The sequence below is a fragment of the Musca vetustissima genome, unplaced genomic scaffold (genome assembly GCF_032173495.1).
Source record: "Musca vetustissima isolate MV318-11 ecotype Yass unplaced genomic scaffold, APGP_CSIRO_Mvet_v1 utg1801, whole genome shotgun sequence".
Classification (NCBI taxonomy): Eukaryota; Metazoa; Arthropoda; class Insecta; order Diptera; family Muscidae; genus Musca; species Musca vetustissima.
This window is the reverse complement of record NW_026889554.1, coordinates 109,665-129,056: the sequence shown is the minus strand read 5'-3', so window position 1 is coordinate 129,056 and position 19,392 is coordinate 109,665. Positions and strand designations below refer to the sequence as shown.

Below are 19,392 nucleotides of genomic sequence, written 5' to 3'. Positions count from 1 at the left end.
GTATCTTCAAAAATATTTACTTCAAAAAATCCACGCTTATCTTAAAAAATATTTACTTTAAAAAATCCACGCCTATCTTAAAAAATATTTACTTTAAAAAATCCACGCCTATCTTAAAAAATATTTACTTTAAAAAATCCACGCCTATCTTAAAAAATATTTACTTTAAAAAATCCACGCCTATTGGTATCTTAAAAAATATTTACTTTAAAAAATCCACGCCTATTGGTATCTTAAAAAATATTTACTTTAAAAAATCCACGCCTATTGGTATCTTAAAAAATATTTACTTTAAAAAATCCACGCCTATCTTAAAAAATATTTACTTTAAAAAATCCACGCCTATCTTAAAAAATATTTACTTTAAAAAATCCACGCCTATTGGTATCTTAAAAAATATTTACTTTAAAAAATCCACGCCTATTGGTATCTTAAAAAATATTTACTTTAAAAAATCCACGCCTATTGGTATCTTAAAAAATATTTACTTTAAAAAATCCACGCCTATTGGTATCTTAAAAAATATTTACTTTAAAAAATCCACGCCTATTGGTATCTTAAAAAATATTTACTTTAAAAAATTCACGCCTATTGGTATCTTAAAAAATATTTACTTTAAAAAATCCACGCCTATTGGTATCTTAAAAATTATTTACTTTAAAAAATCCACGCCTATTGGTATCTTAAAAAATATTTACTTTAAAAAATCCACGCCTATTGGTAGCTTGATAAAAGGTTCTTTTACAAAAATATTCCTTTATTAAAATCACGTCTATAGGTCAAATGTTGCTTGGAGAGGAATCCTTCAAAATCCAACTTACCCGATCCTCCAGTAATAAATATTTCACGATTTTCAAAAAATTCCGATATTATGTTCGACATTGTGCTTTTTTGTTTTTATTTTTTTTCTGATGTTGTTATATGACAAATAAGTTTTAAACTAAATGAAACTGTTTCATGGAAATAACTTTACACCGATGTAATATGGCTATTAGCCTCTGCAATTAATCGGATATTTACCATAAATTTTGCATTCACTGTTGCTTAAATTAAATAATTGATGACACCTAAATTACCGGTTCACAATCGAACAAACGCACGAACCTGCAAATGTTTACGGAAATATATTTGGTCATGAATATAAGTGAATGACCGAATTATTACCCGAAAAACAAATCGAGGAAAGAAATTTTGCAATTTTGGGACTCTATTGAATGAAGAGGTGATATAGGCGAAATATTTAGGAGTTTTTACTAGAACCGCATTATTAATGGGCATAAACATGTTTTTTCTTTATTTTTTCTTTACTTTGTATCTGCAACAAAGACAAATTTTGTTGGCCTATATTGCCCTCTAAATATTAATTGGATTTTTTGTCTAAATAAAACTAAATATAAATAATGCCCTACATTATATTTGTTTGTTGTTGACGGTATATATTAGAGATATGCGTGGACATGATTTATTAGAATGGGCGTTTTTAATTAAGAACGACAACGATGAATGCAAAATTTTGGTTTGTTTGGTCACAGTGGGCTATATTTTTCAGATATACACAATAACAGTGGGGTGTTAAATAATTTTTTGGGGCTGATAGAGATTCTTGCGATATTCTTGCGGTCTTGAAATACCAATTCATGCCTGAACTTAAGAGTATACAAGGGTTCAGTCGAAAGACTTCAACACATGTATGTTTCATAGACTTTTCAGGATATTGATACCAAACATCCTTGTAGTACTTCTAATTTATTTGCAAAATATCACCTACGTGTTAGCGACGTTTTAATTAGCTTTTTAATATATCATTAAACATATTTTCTATTTTTTTTTAATTTAATACAATCGTCCCACTGTTTTTGTGTATGTTGTTTGCTGTAATTATTAGCTATCCTTCATTTAAATAAAGAACTGAAGACGGAAATACCTTAATTTGTCATTTGCAAAAAAGACGACAACAGACGAATATGGCCTCATGAAAAGAAGTGCAACACATGTTGCATCGAATGGCAAATAGCAACTATTTCTCAATTGACACCGATTCCGTTGAAATGCACAATGTCATTTTTTTTTATTTATTTAAAACATAAAAAAGATTTTAACCAGTGAGCGGAGCAGTATAGTCGGACGGGGCCGACCATATGATACCCTACACAACTACCACGAAAAGCAAACGTTCTGCGGTTCTATATTCTGAGCCTGGGCAATATTTCGTGATATTTGCACCCTTTTTGCCGATTATAGATCAACAACTTCACTTTCTGGCATATTTTCCAAATGTGAATTTTGACGCCATAAAATACAAAATTGGTCTCTTTAGGTTTTTGTTAATTTGACCCTCGGAATATTGACCGATCATCATGTAAACAGCCGCTCTAAGTATTTGGTCAGATCCCCTTCACCTTGTAAAATATGTGATGTTCTGCTATAATAATTGCCTCTCGATCGACTAGAAAATCTGACAAAATTAATGTTTTCTGTTCATTGCACCCCCTGAATGAAATCTTAACTTCACCGAAAACTATACGTGACGTCCTTGATCATAATCGGAACTTCATGTTCAATTTCAAAGTGATCAGCGCGACATTTCCGTCCTCTAATGGAGTTAGAGTAATACTAGGAACATAGTCACCTTTACCTAATTACGGATAACTCCCACAGCAGAGTACCTACAGCCATATAATTGGTATTAATTTGAAGGTCAACAACTCTTCTTGGATATACTATCAACTTCTCGAGTATATGTCCTTCAGGCGCAAGTATATATGCCCCAGAAAAAAGATTTTGTATTTTTTCACACAAAAGTCAGGGTCCATTTGACCAGCTAAATATTGAGCGATCTTTATCAAAACAGGCATGCTTATTCTTTGGTCCGACCCCAGTCTCCATGCAAAAATACGGGGTGTTTGGGCCATAATTGCGGCCTCTGGAGCGACCAGAAAAACCGACAAAAACAAAGTTTTTGGTCCATTTCATCCCCTAAATATTAATCGATCATTCCCAAAAACAATAGGGGTCTTTATTGGCCAGAACCCATCCTACATGCAAAATTTCGTGAAGATTGGTCCATAACTGTGGCCTGTATCGTGTTTACAAATTATAATGGACAGACGGACGGACGGACGGACACACATGTCTACATCGATTCAGCTAGTCGAGATATGACGATCGGTAATACTTAAAGGTGGGTCTAGGACCAATATTTCGCGGCGTTACAAACTTTTGGGGCTGCACAAAGCTATAATACCCTGACAACATAGTTGTGTAGGATATAAAAATGGCTAAGAGAACATATAATTCTTAATTCGAAAATTGATAAAATATTATTAAACCAGTAAGGAAAGTAATAAAGTCGAACTGGGCCGACTATGTGATACCCTTCACCACTTTGGGAATATTCTACATATGTATCCTAAAAGACGTCGCCTTTTTGAAGGAGCATTGAACGAACTTAAATATGTGATCTTAATCTATATCTGAACCGACTAACATTAATCCCGACACATGCAACATTGTGCAACCTATGTACTGTTTAAAATTTAATCTCAATCAGACACCCATTGATTATTTGGTGTACAATTGACATGAATAAGTCAATAGAGTAACTTCGGGTAATGCGGACTATGCGTCTAATGTGGACCACCCCCCATATCTAAGAAAATGCTTGAAATATGTCAATACCGCCTTGATAAATGTTTTCCTAATTAGTTTGGAAACAAACATCAAACTTGGTTTTTAATAAATAATTGCAATGTTGAAAATGTAGTAGTAGGAAATGTAGCTATGATAGTAAAAGTGTGATTTGAAAATTTTTTTAGCACAATAGTCGAACGTTTTTGCAATATAGTCGAACACTTTGTTTTTCTCGAATATAAAGAAGTTATGCGGTTTTCTTTTTTTTTTTAACAAAAATATACGTTTACGCTATAATTACAATCGGTGATTTTTAATTTTTATTCATTTTTGGAGCCGATAATTATTCTTAAATAAATATATTCAATGTCGGGTAATGTGGACCACAATAAAAAAGTGAGACTTTTTCATGAGGATGGGGTTGGAAACATGGGCGCATTTAATATACGAGGAGGTATTCTATCCTCTGAAAACTCGATATACGAAATTATAGGTACTTCAGTTGGATAATGAAGCAAGGACCTTCAAAATACCGCAAATGGGGCGGTACCCTTAAATGGGGGGCTATTTCAAAACATGAACCCATATATTTTTGCATTCATTGTTACCCAAATCCACAACCTACCTTTAACTTACTGATCCTCATTACCCACACATACTGGCCCACATTACCCGCCATGTTATTTTTATTCGCAGTATATATTTTTTGTAATAGAATGCATCAATATTTTTATAGACAGATATATATATATAATGTTTGACCTGGAATATATTTAGCCAACAGATGTACTATGTAGTGAAAACAATTTGTTCTTATTTTTTGCCGCTGTTACGCCAACAATTTCAAAAAAAGGTAAATGGTGGTCCACATTACCCGAAGTTACTCTATTATATATGGAACGTATACTATATCTATATCTGAACAGATTTCAAGGAAACTTGCCAGCGATTAATTTGAGTAAGTTGTGTCAATCGGCCTAGGTACACCATTTACTTAAAATCGGACGAAAATATATATGGGAGCTACATCTTCATCTGAACCGATTTTCACGAAACTTAGCATACATCATTCTATACTTAATTTAGTACGCTATGCCAAAATTCGTGCTAATCGAATGATTTTCAGGGACTTTGGTGCACCATCGGGCGAAACTACATATTGAAGCTATATCTAAATCTGAACCGATTTTCACGAAACTTGGCATATATCATACTAGACTTAATTTAGTATGCTGTGCCGAAATTCATGCAAATTGAATGATTTTCAGGGACTTTGCTGCACCATTTAGCTATATCTAAATCTGAACCGATTTTCCCCAATTTCAATAGGGTTCTTCCCTGGGCCAAATAAGTGACTTGTGCCAAATTTCATACAAATCGTATTATAAATGCGACCTGTACTTTGTTTACAATTTAACATTAACAGACGGTCGGAAGGGCATGCATAAATCGACTTAGAAAGTGATTCTATGCATATTCTCAAAAGGAACCACAGGTCTATCTCGATTCCTTTTGCCTGTTACAAACATATGTACAAAGACATAATACCCCGTACCACAGTGTGGTGAAGGGTATAAAAAGCCACGCCTTATTTTGGCCCTTAAAAATATTTTTAAACCAGTGAGCGGAGCAGTATAGTCGGACGGGGCCGATCATACGATACCATACACAACTACCACGGAACTCTAACTTTCTGCAAAGTTTTATTCCGAGCCTGGGCAATATTTCGTTTCTTTATACTGACGTATTTTCCGAATATTACTAATATTCAGTACAGTCCTTTTAGCTATTTGTCCATATTCCCTTCACCGTGGGTTGTGTTGTGATGTTCGGCTTATAATTGTGGCCTAAAGATGGACTAGAAAAAAAAACACATAAAAGTTATGTTTTCTGCCCACTTCATCCCAAAATTATTATCTAATAATCACCGCTATAATTAGCGGAACCTCGTGGAGTTTTTCAAAGCGATCAGCGCTTTATTTCCGCCCTACAGTGTCGGGTTAATAAATTATATATTAATACGTTAGCCCCTGTTAATATTTAAGTGTAATTTAAATGTCAACCACTCCTTTTGGATATTCTATCAACTTCTCGGGCCTATGTCCTTCAGGAGTAAATATATACGCTATAGAATACAAATTTTATAATTTTTCACACAAAAGTCAGGGTCCATTTGACCCGCTAAATATTGACCGATCTTTATCAAAACAGGCATGCTTATTCTTTGGCCCGATCTCCTTCTCCATGTAAAAATTCGCGAAGTTTGGGCCATAATTGCGGCCTCTGGAGCGACAAGAAAAACCAACAAAATTAAGTTTTTGGTCCATTTCATCCTCTAAATATTAGCCGATCTTTTCGAAAAACAATAGGGTTCTTCGTTGGCCAGAACCCATCCTACATGCAAAATTTCGTGATGATTGGTCCATAACTGTGGCCTGTATCGTGTTTACAAAATAATAATGGACAGACGGACGAACGAACGGACACACATGTCTAGATCGACTCAGCTAGTCGAGATATGATGATCGGTATACTTAAAGGTATATTTCGCGGCGTTACAAACTCTTGGGGCTACACAAAGCTATAAAACCCTGACAACATAGTTGTGTAGGGTTAAAAAATATTAAAAAAAAATATTTTTGAAGAATCCACGCCATATATTGATTTAAAAAAATAATTTAAAAAAATCCACGCCTTATTTTGGCCCTTAAAAATACTTGTAAAATATTCACGCCTTATTTTGGCCACGCCTGGCACTTGAAAAATATATCTTGAAAAATTGTATATGGCCCTTTCTATTACTATAATAATTTAGCTACAATGTATAAACAACAACAAAAAAATTCCCAAAACATAAAACAACAAATGCATTTCAATTTTGAATATGTTCACTTATGACGCTAATCATTATTAAAATATTTACCAAAATCTGGGACACCTAATTTTTTTGGCTTGTTGGTGGCCATAAATCGTTTCAGATTCAGATATAGGTCCCCTATATATTTTCGTCCGTTTTTATGTAAATGGTGCACCAAAGCCTCTGAAAATCATTCGATTAGCACAAAATTTGGCACAGCGTAATGAATTAGGTCTAGAATGATGTGCGTTAAGTTTCATGAAAATCGATTCAGATTTAGATATGTAGCTCCCATATATATTTTCGCCCGATTTAAGGTAAATGGTGTACCAAAGTCAATATATATCTTTCGATTTGCAAGAAATTTGGCATAAGGTACTGTATTAGATCCATTATGATGTGTGCTAAGTTTCGTGAAAATCGGTTCAGATTTAGATATAGCTTCCATACATAGTTGTGTCCGATTTTATGTAAATGGTGCACCTAAGGCCCTATATATCTTTCGATTTGCACGAAATTTTGCATAGTGAACTGAATTGAGTCTAGAATGACTTGTGTTAAGTTTCATGGAAATCGGTTCAGATTTACATACACCTCCTATATATATTTTCGTCCGATTTTAAGTAAATGGTGCACTAAAGATCCATAGCCATATATTGATTTAAAAAAATAATTAAAAAAAAAAACCACGCCTTATTTTGGCCCTTAAAAATACTTGTAAAAAATGCACGCCTTATTTTGGCCACGCCTGGCACTTGAAAAATATATCTTGAAAAATTGTATATGGCCCTTTCGATTACTATATTAATTTAGCTACAATGTATAAACAACAACAACAAACAAAAACCCCAAAACATAAAACAACAAATGCATTTCAATTTTGAATATGTCCACTTATGACGCTAATCATTATTAAAATATTTACCAAAATCAGCGACACCTCATCTTTATGGCTTGTTGGTGGGCTGGCTCGATTTCGGTGATGAATGAGACCGCCTGCAAGTACGTACGTCCACAATGTCTATGTAAATATGTATGAATGATTTTTTTTAAAACGAAAAATAGCTTCGTCATTTTGAAACTATGCACAATTTCGCCCTGAGTTCATTTCATTTTCAAGAGAAAAAAAATAAAACCAAATTACCAAAATAATAACAAAAAATAAATAATTAAAATAATTTGTAGCCTGGCGCACAGTACAAACATACATACACTTTTACAGATAATGATAATTATGATATTTATATTAGCCTTAATCTTTCTTGTACAAACATACTTACACACACATTGGCTAGAAATTTTGCACACCGAATAAAAATGACAGCTGTCTAGGAATGTCAATTAGGATGTCTGAATATGGTGTAATGTCTAAACACATTCTAATTTGTCTTTTTAGAGAACAAGAACAGAGTGTGTGTGAGTTTTATTTTTAATTTATTTTTTTATTGCATTCTTTAATACATCATAAGTTCATTTCATTTATTTCTTTTTAAATCACAACAATTTGTAATCACTTAGTTGCCTAACTAATTAAAATAAAAATAAAAACAACAAAAAACAAAAGAAATACTATTTAGCAAAATACCACTAAATATGCCGCCTCCGACTCCGGCTTCCCCTCATAATTTTCGTACCACAAATTCCCTCTCAAAGATTCTCCTCGGTTATCAACTTCTTGAGAGTACAATCTCCAGCTCCCAATTTTTCCAACAGCTCCAACAGTTCAGCTCTATAACGATCTTTACATTTGATCTGTTCTTCGGTAAACTCTTCTGTGGTAGGTCGGGACATTCTCCAAATGACATTGAGTTTAGCCTCGACTAGCACATAATTGGATGGCGGACAAAAGCGTGGACACATTTCATTAATGAAGGTTATCATATCACTGACACTGCAGGCATTAATACGATTGTTGATTGTATTCAAGGCAAAATCCTGATATCGAGCCATTTTCGAATGGGGAAATACTGTTTCACAGGTAAGGCAACGCCAATCCGGTTGTAGGGTTTTAGTTTGCACCGGTATCACAATACCCTTACAGCCTTGTTCGCGGCAGAACAGAGCCGAGAGATAGGTACCATTTTCCTGAAATGAGAGAGAGAAAAAATAATTTGTAATTAAATTGGAAATATTCTCTTCAAAAAAAAAAAAAAAAAAAACAGTAGGGAAAGTAGTAAAGTCGGGCGGGGCGACTATATGATACCATTCACCACTTTGGGTACTTTCAACAGATGGAATCCTAACAGACGTCGCATTTTTGAAGGACTTTAATGCTCCATTTACATAAAATCGGACGAAAATATATGGGAGCTATATCTAAACCTGAACCGATTTTCACGATATTTAACACACATCATCCAATCTTTAAGTCAGTATGCTAAGCCAAATATCGTGCAGATCGAAGGCTATATATGGACTTTGGTGCATCGTTTACATTAAATTGAATGAAAAAATATTTAGGAACTATATCGAAATCTAAACCGATTTTCACGATATTTAACACACATCTTTCTAGACTTAATTCAGTACGCTGTGCCAAATTTCGTGCAAATCGAAGGATATATAGGGACTTTGGTGCACCACATACATAAAATCGGACGAAAATATATATGGGAGCTATATCAAAATCTGAACCGATTTTCACGAAATTTAACACACATCGATCTAGACTTAATTCAGTAAGCAGTGCCAAATTTCATGCAAATCGAAAGATATATAGGGACTTTGGTGGATCATTTACATTAAATCGGACGCAAATATATATGGGAGCTATATATAAATCTAAACCGATTTTCACGAAATTTTACACACATCGTTCTAGACTTAATTCAGTACGCTGTGGCAAATTTCGTGAAAATCGAAAGATATATAAAGACTTTGGTGCACTATTTACCTAAAATCGGGCGAAAATATATATGGGAGCTATATCTAAATCTGAACCGATTTTCATGAAACTTAACATACATCGTTCTAGTCTTAATTCAGTACCATGTGCCAAATTTCGTGCAAATCGAAAGATATATATAGGGACTTTTGTACACAATTTACCTTAAATCGGACGAAGATATATATGAGAGCTATATATATATCACAAAAATACATGGACTGACGGATGGACGGACATACGTAAATCGACTCAGAAAGTGATTCTGTGCATATTCTCAAATGGAACAATGTGTCTATCTCGTTTCCTTTTGCCTGTTACAAACATATGCACAAAGACATAATACCCTGTGCCACAGTGTGGTGAAGGGTATAATTAGCGATGTTTGTGTCATAATTGCGGCCTCATAATCTAGGCCTTTATTGGAAAATATACAGCCTTAAGATTTTATCTCTTTAAAAATATTTATCAGTTTTTATTTTGTTTGTAAAACGTATGACTCGCTCTATTTCCGATCATTTTTTTTTTTTGCATAACATTTGTTTCTTTCGTAGGATGACGTCTTTATGCTTAAGTGATTTTTTATGTTTGATTCTATGAAATTCGCTATGTCTATACATACATATAGAAAACATACATTTGTCAATTTATCGACGTCATTAAAAGTTTTTCTTAAAAAAAAAAAAACAAAACAAAAAACAATAACAAACAAATAATTAAAATATGTAGTCCAGGAGTTTGTCTGATAAGCAAGACCCACCGCATCTTATTATAAATTACTTAAAATATTTCAAATTCTTTGCTGAATTCTGAAAGAAACAAAAGTTGAGGATAAATACATATCAAATTTTTGTGAACAGTGGCGATCATTTATTCAGGGACTAGGTAATGGAAAACATGAACTATAAAAATAATAGATTTCTTTTGGACATTTAAATTTTTATTATTTTAATGTTGAAATTCAATTTTTTTTTTTATAAAAATACAACCGACCCCTAGCCTCAAATTCAACATACATAGAATAGCCAATCATTATTTATACATTTGCGCCATCGAAAAAAGTTCACTGATTGTTTTGTTCCTTGGTCTACCTCTTCTTTAAGTTTACATTCATTTACATATATGTATGTATGCATTTAATTAAAAACAACAACAATTTCTCTGTCCACCACCACCAACCAGCCAGCCAACCACTACAGTCAAGACCAACAAATAATTAACATATCACAAAAGTGTTCAAGTAAAACTGCATTAACATAAACTACAACAACAACAGCGTCCACAGCAACAACAACAAAGCAAAATTTACATGCGAAAATGTTTCATTCGTGTAATTTATTGTTTTCTATTCAAAACAATTTGTGTATTCTTATACCAGTACTTAGCTGTTGTTTGTGTTGTTGTTTTTTGCTTTTACCATGAATGAATAAAAGAATAAGAGCATTTGATGTCATCATGCAACGCCACTTTGAAGCACTTGCACCCCATCTAATGGATGGCGGTTAAGCAAGGCAGACCCCCACAACAACAAGAAAAGCAGCAACACGCAAGTGTTGCTAATATAACAAAAAACTGCCATAACTATAACACAATGGAGGATGAGGGTTGTACAACAATAACATTAACATATATTAACCATAAGTACTAAAAGGTTAGGGTCAGACTTTATTATTTATTCCCAAAGGTACCTAGAAAATGATTTGTTATCGTACTGAAAGAATCTACTATTTTCTTACTATTTAAAAAAAATTTACCGTAGTAAAAAATTTACATCCTTGTAGGTTCTGCAACAGACTATAGTCTCAAAATATGCAAGCCTCTGAGCACATCAGAAAAATATTATAAAACCAGTGAGCGGAGCAGTATAGTCGGACGGGGCCGACCATACGATACCCTACACAACTACCACTGAACTCAAATTTTCTACGGATGTGTATTCCGAGCCTAGGCAATATTTCGTGATATTTGCACACTCTTGCCCGATTAGAGGTAAACAGCACCTCTTCCTTACACTGACATATTTTCCGAATATTACGAGTATTCAGTACAGTTATTGTCCAGATTCCCTTCACCGTGGGTTGTGTTGTTGTAGATCAATTCGAAAATAACACAAAAAATTAAGTTTTCGGTGCACTTCATTCCAAAATTATTAGCTGATCATCACCGAAAATTATAGGCGTAGTCCTTGACCATAACTGGAACCTCATGGAAAATTTTAAAGCGATCAGCACTATATTTCTGTCCTCTAGTGTGATAAAGGGTTACTAAATAATATATGAGTTCGTAAGCACCTGCAAATATTTAAGTGTAACTCCCACATCCGAGTACATAATTGATATCAATTTAAAGGTCAACCACTCCTCTTGAATGTACTAACAACTTCTCTGCTCTATGTCCTTCAGGGGTAAATTAATACCCTATAGAATACACATTTTGCAATTTCTCACACAAAAGTCAGAGTCCATTTGACCAGCTAAATATTGACCGATCTTTATCAAAACAGACATGCTTATTCTTCCCTTCTCCATGTAATGTTTGGGCCATAATTGCGACCTCTGGAGCGACCAGAAAAACTGACAAAATTAAGTATTTGGTCAATTTTATCCCACAAATATTAAAATATTTTTACCAAAAACAATAGGGGTTTTCATTTGATAGAACCCATCCTACATGCAAAATTTCGTTAAAATTGTTCCATAACTGTGTTTACAAATTATAATGAACAAACGGACGGACAAACATGTCTAGATCGAGATATGCTAGTCGAAATATGACGATCGGTATACTTCGATCGGTATACTAAACGATTAGTCAAAAGTCGATTTGAGGACTTATTTATAAATTTAGATTTATGTGATTAATTGTTACTAAAGGTATTTTTATTGAAATATTTATCCCATTTTTTTTTTTTGAAAATATTTTTTTTCAATTCGATAATTTGTATACCCTACACAACTATGTTGTCAGGGTATTAAAGCTTTGTCCAGCGCCAATAGTTTGTAACGCCGCGAAATATTGGTCCCAGACCCACCTTTATGTATACCGATCGTCATATCTCGGCTAGCTGTGCCAGTCCGTCTGTCCATTATAATTTGTAAACACGATACAGGCCACAGTTATGGACCAATATTCACGACATTTTGCATGAAGAATGTGTTCTGGTTAATATTTAGAGGATGAAATGGTCTGTTTGTCTGTTTTTTTTTTTTTTTTGTCGCTCTAGAGGCCACAATTATGACCCGAACATCACGAAATTTTACACAGAGAGAAAAGTTTGGCCATATAATAAGCATGTTTGTTTTGATAAAAATCTGTCAATATTTAGCAAGAGGTTTCAAATATCACGAAAAATTGTTTAGATTCGGAATAAATATCCGCAAAAAGTTAGAGTTACGTGGTAGCTGTGTAGGGTATCTGTTATGAACACATGCTATATTTTGTTTCGATCTGGCAACTCCTTCATATAGAAACAGGTGTTCAAAAAGACGCATCCGCAATTTTGTACAATGGAAAAATTAGAAATGCGTGCTTTCATTGTAAAAAAATGGGCTGCGTCGTTTTTAAACACCTGTTTCTATATGAAGGAGTTGCCAGATCGAAACAAAATATAACATGTGTTCATAACAGAGATGGATGTTTCCAAAAAACTTAACTTTTTCCTAATTATACCGCACTTTTTTGTGCTAGGCTAAGAACTGATTGATTTAACGCCCAGACGAAACGGGCAAAGCTAGAATCTCGAAATTTTTGGATGATTGTCACTCATAGCCCAAATGTGTTAGAAATATGGTACCATTTATATGTAGAGCTAAAATTATGAAATTTGGATTGAAGGTTATTTATAAAGTGTAGGATAAATGTACCAAAAGGGTTTTGTAAATTCCACCTACATGTATCCGAAAAGTTCTGAAATGTGATAAATTTGTTAAAAATTCCTAGCATGTTGACGGATATAGCTAAAAACTTGAAATTTGGAAGGAGGTGCTTTTGTGTACTGATGTATACGAAAGGTGCTTTTGAATGCGTGTGCTCATGTATACGAAAAGTACTGGTGGAACGGTTGGACCTGGAATTTGAAATTAACATTACTGTCGAGTATAGGATTGGCACATATATTTAGTTTCGGAAATGATTTATTTATGTGTAAAAAAAAGTACTAAATCGTACTAAAATTGGTACAATTTGGATATGGGGGGAACCGATCGAGCTGGAACACTAAATTTGAAAAAAAGTTACTGTTGGAGTGTACGATTGTGGTATGTATGTAGATTGGAAATTCGTACTAATGGATACTAAATGGTACCAAATTTGGTAAAATTTGAATTTTGGGTCAACCGATAGAGCTGAAATTCGGTGTTAGGATGACGGGTCAAGCTGAAATTCTGAAAATTGGAAGTAAGATTAGTATTGAAGTGTAGGTTTGGGATATGTAGGAAGTTTTGGAAATTAGGATTTATGTGTACGAAATTGTACTAAATTTAAATTTGGGAGAACTGAAATTTAGTAATGGAAATTTATATTAATGTATACAACATTTTTCAAAATTTGGATTGAAAACATCCTGGAATAATAGCAAATATGTGTCAATTTCAATTTCTCGGTGTCAAAATGTTAATTTAGTTTTTTTATTTTTAATTCGAATCTACACTAAGTCAAGAATGTCCCTACAAAATGTCAAGTAAAAATCTCAATGACTATTGAAGATATAGCCGATTTATTATGTCAGCATTGACGGTAAGAGTGATTCTCAAACATTAAACGCATTATTCTCTCAGCAGTTTTTTACGAATGGTGGGTACGATAACTCAAAAAATAATAATCCAATCGGTTCGAAATTTTGACACGTTTCTCTGGGAGTGCTAGCAATAATGCTAGTTCATACGAGAGCCAGAAATTTCCGGATACCGATGTTCCAGTGATCTGTTAAATCTTCAATTATATTATTCATTATTAAATATTGAGAGCTCCTTCGTGATTTTAACAGAAAATTTGTTATTCTAATCAAGAATACATATATTATTTATGGGGTCTCTGTTTAATATTTTGAGGTGTTGTAAATGGAATGATACATTTAAAATATAATTTAATATACACTCCATCGTGTCGTGGAGGATATAAAAATCCTTGAGGATATTAGTTAATGCATCGATTTTTATTGGCGCGTCCTAGTTATTCTATAACATCAACCTCAATACATCCTCTAAAAATGGTTACAGTATTATATCAACATATTTTTAATAAATTATATAGAATACTCCTACAATATTTTATAATAATAACAATATAAAATCTCTAATTTTTTTTTTAACAAATTTTGGTGTTTAAATACTTTGTTTATAAATATGTTCAAAAAAAATAAATAAACTTCCTTCAGAAATATCGGTTAGTTTGTTTAACTTGTCTCAATTATTTAGAAAAAAAGTATTTTTTAACAAATGTCCATAATTTGTACTCATCAAAGCAAACACAAATGAAAACACTTAAAAATCGCTGCAATGACATGTCAAAATGGTCTCCAAAAAAATGTAGGGCATCGACGAAATTGACTGACAGACAATTGACAGTGGAAATGTTTTTAAAAAAAATATATATATGTATATGTATATTGTAATTCTAGAGGGGAACACTTTTAGAAAAAAAAAAATATTTTTAGAAAACAATACGTCAAAGTATTTCAAAAAACCGGAAGTAAAATTAAAATTCGTGAAATGTGGATTTCATTCAAACATATTTTTAATTGTTAAGAAAATATTTTTTCAATGGAATTGTTTTTAGATTATGATAACCATAATTTACGAATTTTCATTCATGTTGAAATCATTGCAGCTTAGTCCCTAACCGGATCCGCATTCTTTAAGAGAACCGTAATTTTATAATTATTTACACATCAAATTACCTTCAAATCATCCCTGCTTATTAGACCCTTTCCATATCTCCCTTCCCGTTCGGGTCATAATTGTAGCCTCTAGAGCGGCCAGAAAAATAGTCAAAAAATGTCCCCCCCCCCCCCCCCTTTTATAAGGGATGGACAAACGGACACATATAAATAAATGATGGGACTAGGTGCAATATTCCAAAATTTTAAGCAACTCCACGCCAAAAAGATCTTTTCAAAAAGGACTTTTAAACCCTACACAACTATGTTGTCAGGGTATTATAGCTTTGTGCGGACCCAAGAGTTTGTAACGACACTAAATATTGGTCCTAGACCCACACTTTAAGTATACCGATCGTCATATCTCGACTAGCTGAGTCGATCTAGACATGTGTGTCCGTCCATCCGTCTGTCCATTATAATTTGTAAACACGATACAGGCCACATTTATGGACCAATCTTCACGAAAATGTGCATGTAGGATGGGTTCTGGCCAATAAAGACCCCTATTGTTTTTGGTAAATATCGGTTAATAGTTAGAGAATGAAATGGACCAAAAACTTTATTTTTGTCTGTTTTCTGGTCGCTCCTGAGGCCATAATTAAGGCCCAAACATCGTGAATTTTTAAATGGAGAAAGGGATCGGACCAAAGAATAAGCATGCCTGTTTTGATAAAGATCGACCTTTTGTGGGAAAAATGGCAAAATTTGCATACTATGGTGAATATATTTACTCCTGAAGGACATAGAGCCGATAAGTTGATAGTATATACAAGAGGATACCAATTATATTTTCATATTTATTCGGATGCAGGAGTTACACTTAAATATTTACCTATTCAGATATTATTTAGTAACATACCTACTCAGATATTATTTAGTAACCTACCTACTCAGATATTATTTAGTAACCCACTATCACACTAGAGGGCGGAAATATAGCGCTGATCGCTTTTAAATTATCCATGATGTTCCAGTTATGGCCAAGGACAACGTGATGAACAGATTATAATTATGAGATGAAGTGAAGCGAATACTTAATTTTTTCTGTTTTTTTCGAGTCGATGCCAATAATAGGCCGAACATTACAACACAACCCACGGTGAAGGGAATCTGGACAATTAATTAGAAGGGCTGTACTGAATATGAACAGTAATATTCGGAAAATATGTCTGAGTAACGATGAGGTGCTGTTGGCCTCTAATCGGCCTAGCTGGAGCAAATATCACGAAATATTGCATAGGCTCGAAATAAACATCCGCAGAAGTATATAGTTCCGTGGTAGTTGTGTAGGGTATCGTATGGTTTAAATCTGGTTTAAATCTATGCTCCTATCCTTGAACAAATATTCTTAAAAGAGGATCATGGCTCCTTGAAAATACAGATTATTTATAGACATTAGAAAATCCTTGCTTATGAAAAAATGTTATGCTTAACACCATGACGCCCGCAATTAAGAGACAAAAAAGTCGGCACTTTATATGAAAACTATATTAAAACTTTGACCATTATATGGAACATTTTACAATGTCTGCCACAAATTTTTCTTTTATAGCTTATATTAGAAAATGCCGATAGGGGCTTTAACATATCGAAATTGCGACGGGACCTTTATATGGGCCTATGTCAAAACGTAGATTTATATTGAACCCAAGAACCCGAAATACCAAATTACAGACGATAGATTAAAAACTTTAAAATATCAAAAAAGGGGAGATTACCCTTCCGTGAGTTCCATACCAAAACGTTGACAGAGATGTACAATTTTCTATACCAAATTTCCTGGAGGTAGGAGAAATGTAGGGCAAATTTCTATGATTTTACAAAATCTATCGTGATTCAAAAGACTGACCGGTATGAAATCATCAATGATCTAACCTCATAGAGCCTTTTACGATTTTTTCGAGTTGTTGCAAACGGAATAAAAAATTAAATATATACTCCACCTTATGTCGTAGGTTACACATATCTACGCCTATGGCAATAATAATAAGGCTAATGCCTGGTTGAAAAAATTCCCACGAAAATTATGCATAACCAACACGCTTGTGTGTTATAGCATTCATTGAGATAATGAAATTAATATCACACCTACTATTACCAGCATTACTACTATATTACATTACAGCAGAAACACAAAACAACAACAAACACAACAAACACACAATAAACATTCCATAACCTTCCTCATATTCTCCTCCTCCTGCTTCTGCTACCAATCGTCCCAACAGGGAAACCATAAAAATGATGTATTACCACAAAACCACGTTTTGGGTGGCTAATTTAATTATACACTTTCACTGTTCACTTTTATGCGTAGTTAGTGAGTGGCCTAGTAACCCTAGCCTCCTCATCCTACTCAAAACCACCAACCATTCCCTCACTCCACTCCACTTACCGTATTGTCATTGCAACGCTTGCAATCGCATATAAAATTTTTCGTCATTTTGAGAAAAATGCATCTGGTCAAATTACTCCACAGTATCTTGGTGTATGTGGTGGTCACCTCACCGCCCTGGGGAATAAAACGTGCAGCACGTACCACAGCCATGCGGCCATTATCGAAGTAATGGCTGGCATTGGGAGTGCATTCATGGTTCATGACCGCAGTCAGTGGGAATAGGCCACGCAACAATATCTCATGATCCCCCACCCGGCAGGGTGCCTCAAAGGCATTCGTATTCAACACGCCCACAATTCGAAATAGCTTATCCATATAGGGTTTATCGGTGGTGGGGAATTTTCGAAAACATTGTGCCGCCTTGATTATCTCGCCGCGATAACATTTATCATCGTTCGCCTGCATTGCCTGGACGAGGGCTCGCTGATCCGGCTGTAGGAAAAAGACACGCACTGCGGTCAGAATGCGCAACGACATGGCATTGACGGGACAACAATCATCCGCATCATCCATGCCCTTATGTAAATCTTTCGGTTGCCAACGCCGGAACAGTTCACATTCGTTGCGGTGCTGCTCCGAATCACTGCATTTATCACAGACTGGTAGGGTGCAGTTGTTTTTGCATAGGAAGTCCTTGACCGCCAATAATTTATGACAGCAGACACAAGTGTTCAGTATGGAGCCTTTGCGTGCTGTGGGCCCCACGACCAGAGCACGCTCGCGAAATATCAGTTCACCTTGTTGGATGTCGCGTGTGGCAAATACACCACGTCCGGCCATTGGTGATGGGCCTATTGTCCAGTTGGGCTCAGGGTCACGTAAATCCGCCAAATGCAGGTCAACGAGGCGAGCCAATTCAGCTGGTGTCGCCATTGTTGTTGGTGCTGTTGTTGCAGCCGCGGATGATGGCTTCAACCTTAAAACTTCAACGACGACGACAACACCACAAACTCACGAATTTCGTTGCTGCTGCTGTTGATGATGACGGACAATTTGTTGTTTGGACAAAAAATCTCTCACATACATCTAGTAGTAGTAATGGTCATTTGTGTGTATGTTTGTTTGTCACTCCGTCCGCGTGTGTGTGTGTGTGAAATGTTTGAAAATTTATATTTTTTCGTTGTATGAATTTCTGTTGTTTTGGCCGGTTGTTTGCCCGTTCTCGTTTTTGCTCTTTTTAAGAGTGTACCGCACGACGCGAGTTGCAACAGATAACTAAGCGGCATAAATATTTCTTCGACAATTGGCCTCTGGTTTCATCCGCAATAGCGTGTTGTTGTAGTTCTTCACAGGCAACGGTCAGAATATTAGGAAAGGGAATGAAGTGAATTTCAAAAACCATAAAAATATATTTTTTCAATAATTTTTAAGGAATTTTTTTTTTGTTTTTTTTTTTTTTTTTTTTTGAAAAAGGACTTTTCAAAATGTTTTATGAAAAAAATATTTTTAAAAAATCCGACCCGAAAAAATATATCGACGCATATGAAAAATATATTCTTTAATAAATCCACGCCTTGTTTGAGTCCTTTAAAAGATATTCTTAAAAAATCGAAAAAATATTTTTAAGAAATTCACGCTTTGAAAAAATTAAAAAATATATTTTTAAAAAATCTACGCCATGAAAAAACTCGAAATTGTTATACCCTACACCACATGGTACAGGGTATTATGTCTTTGTGCATATGTTTATAACAGGCAAAAAGAATCGAGATAGACCCATGGCTCCTTTTGAGAATATGCATAGA

The 19,392-nt window shown here is 34.3% G+C and overlaps 1 protein-coding gene across 2 annotated transcripts in view; it reads right to left on the bottom strand.

The window, feature by feature from the left end:
- Window positions 1–8,131: 8,131 nt before the first annotated feature.
- LOC133337248 (SET domain-containing protein SmydA-8-like) overlaps window positions 8,132–19,392 on the bottom strand; it is a 36,528-nt gene continuing 25,267 nt past the window's right edge. The window contains exons 2-3 of one of the 2 annotated variants that reach the window (XM_061545496.1): window positions 17,645–18,556; window positions 8,132–8,572 (exon numbers count right to left, since the gene is read on the bottom strand). In XM_061545496.1, the coding sequence (XP_061401480.1) occupies window positions 8,135–8,572; window positions 17,645–18,520 (1,314 nt within the window). In that variant the 5' untranslated portion in view covers window positions 18,521–18,556 and the 3' untranslated portion in view covers window positions 8,132–8,134. The remainder of the gene's footprint in view (window positions 8,573–17,644; window positions 18,557–19,392) is intronic. The other variant, XM_061545497.1, reaches the window with a different exon arrangement.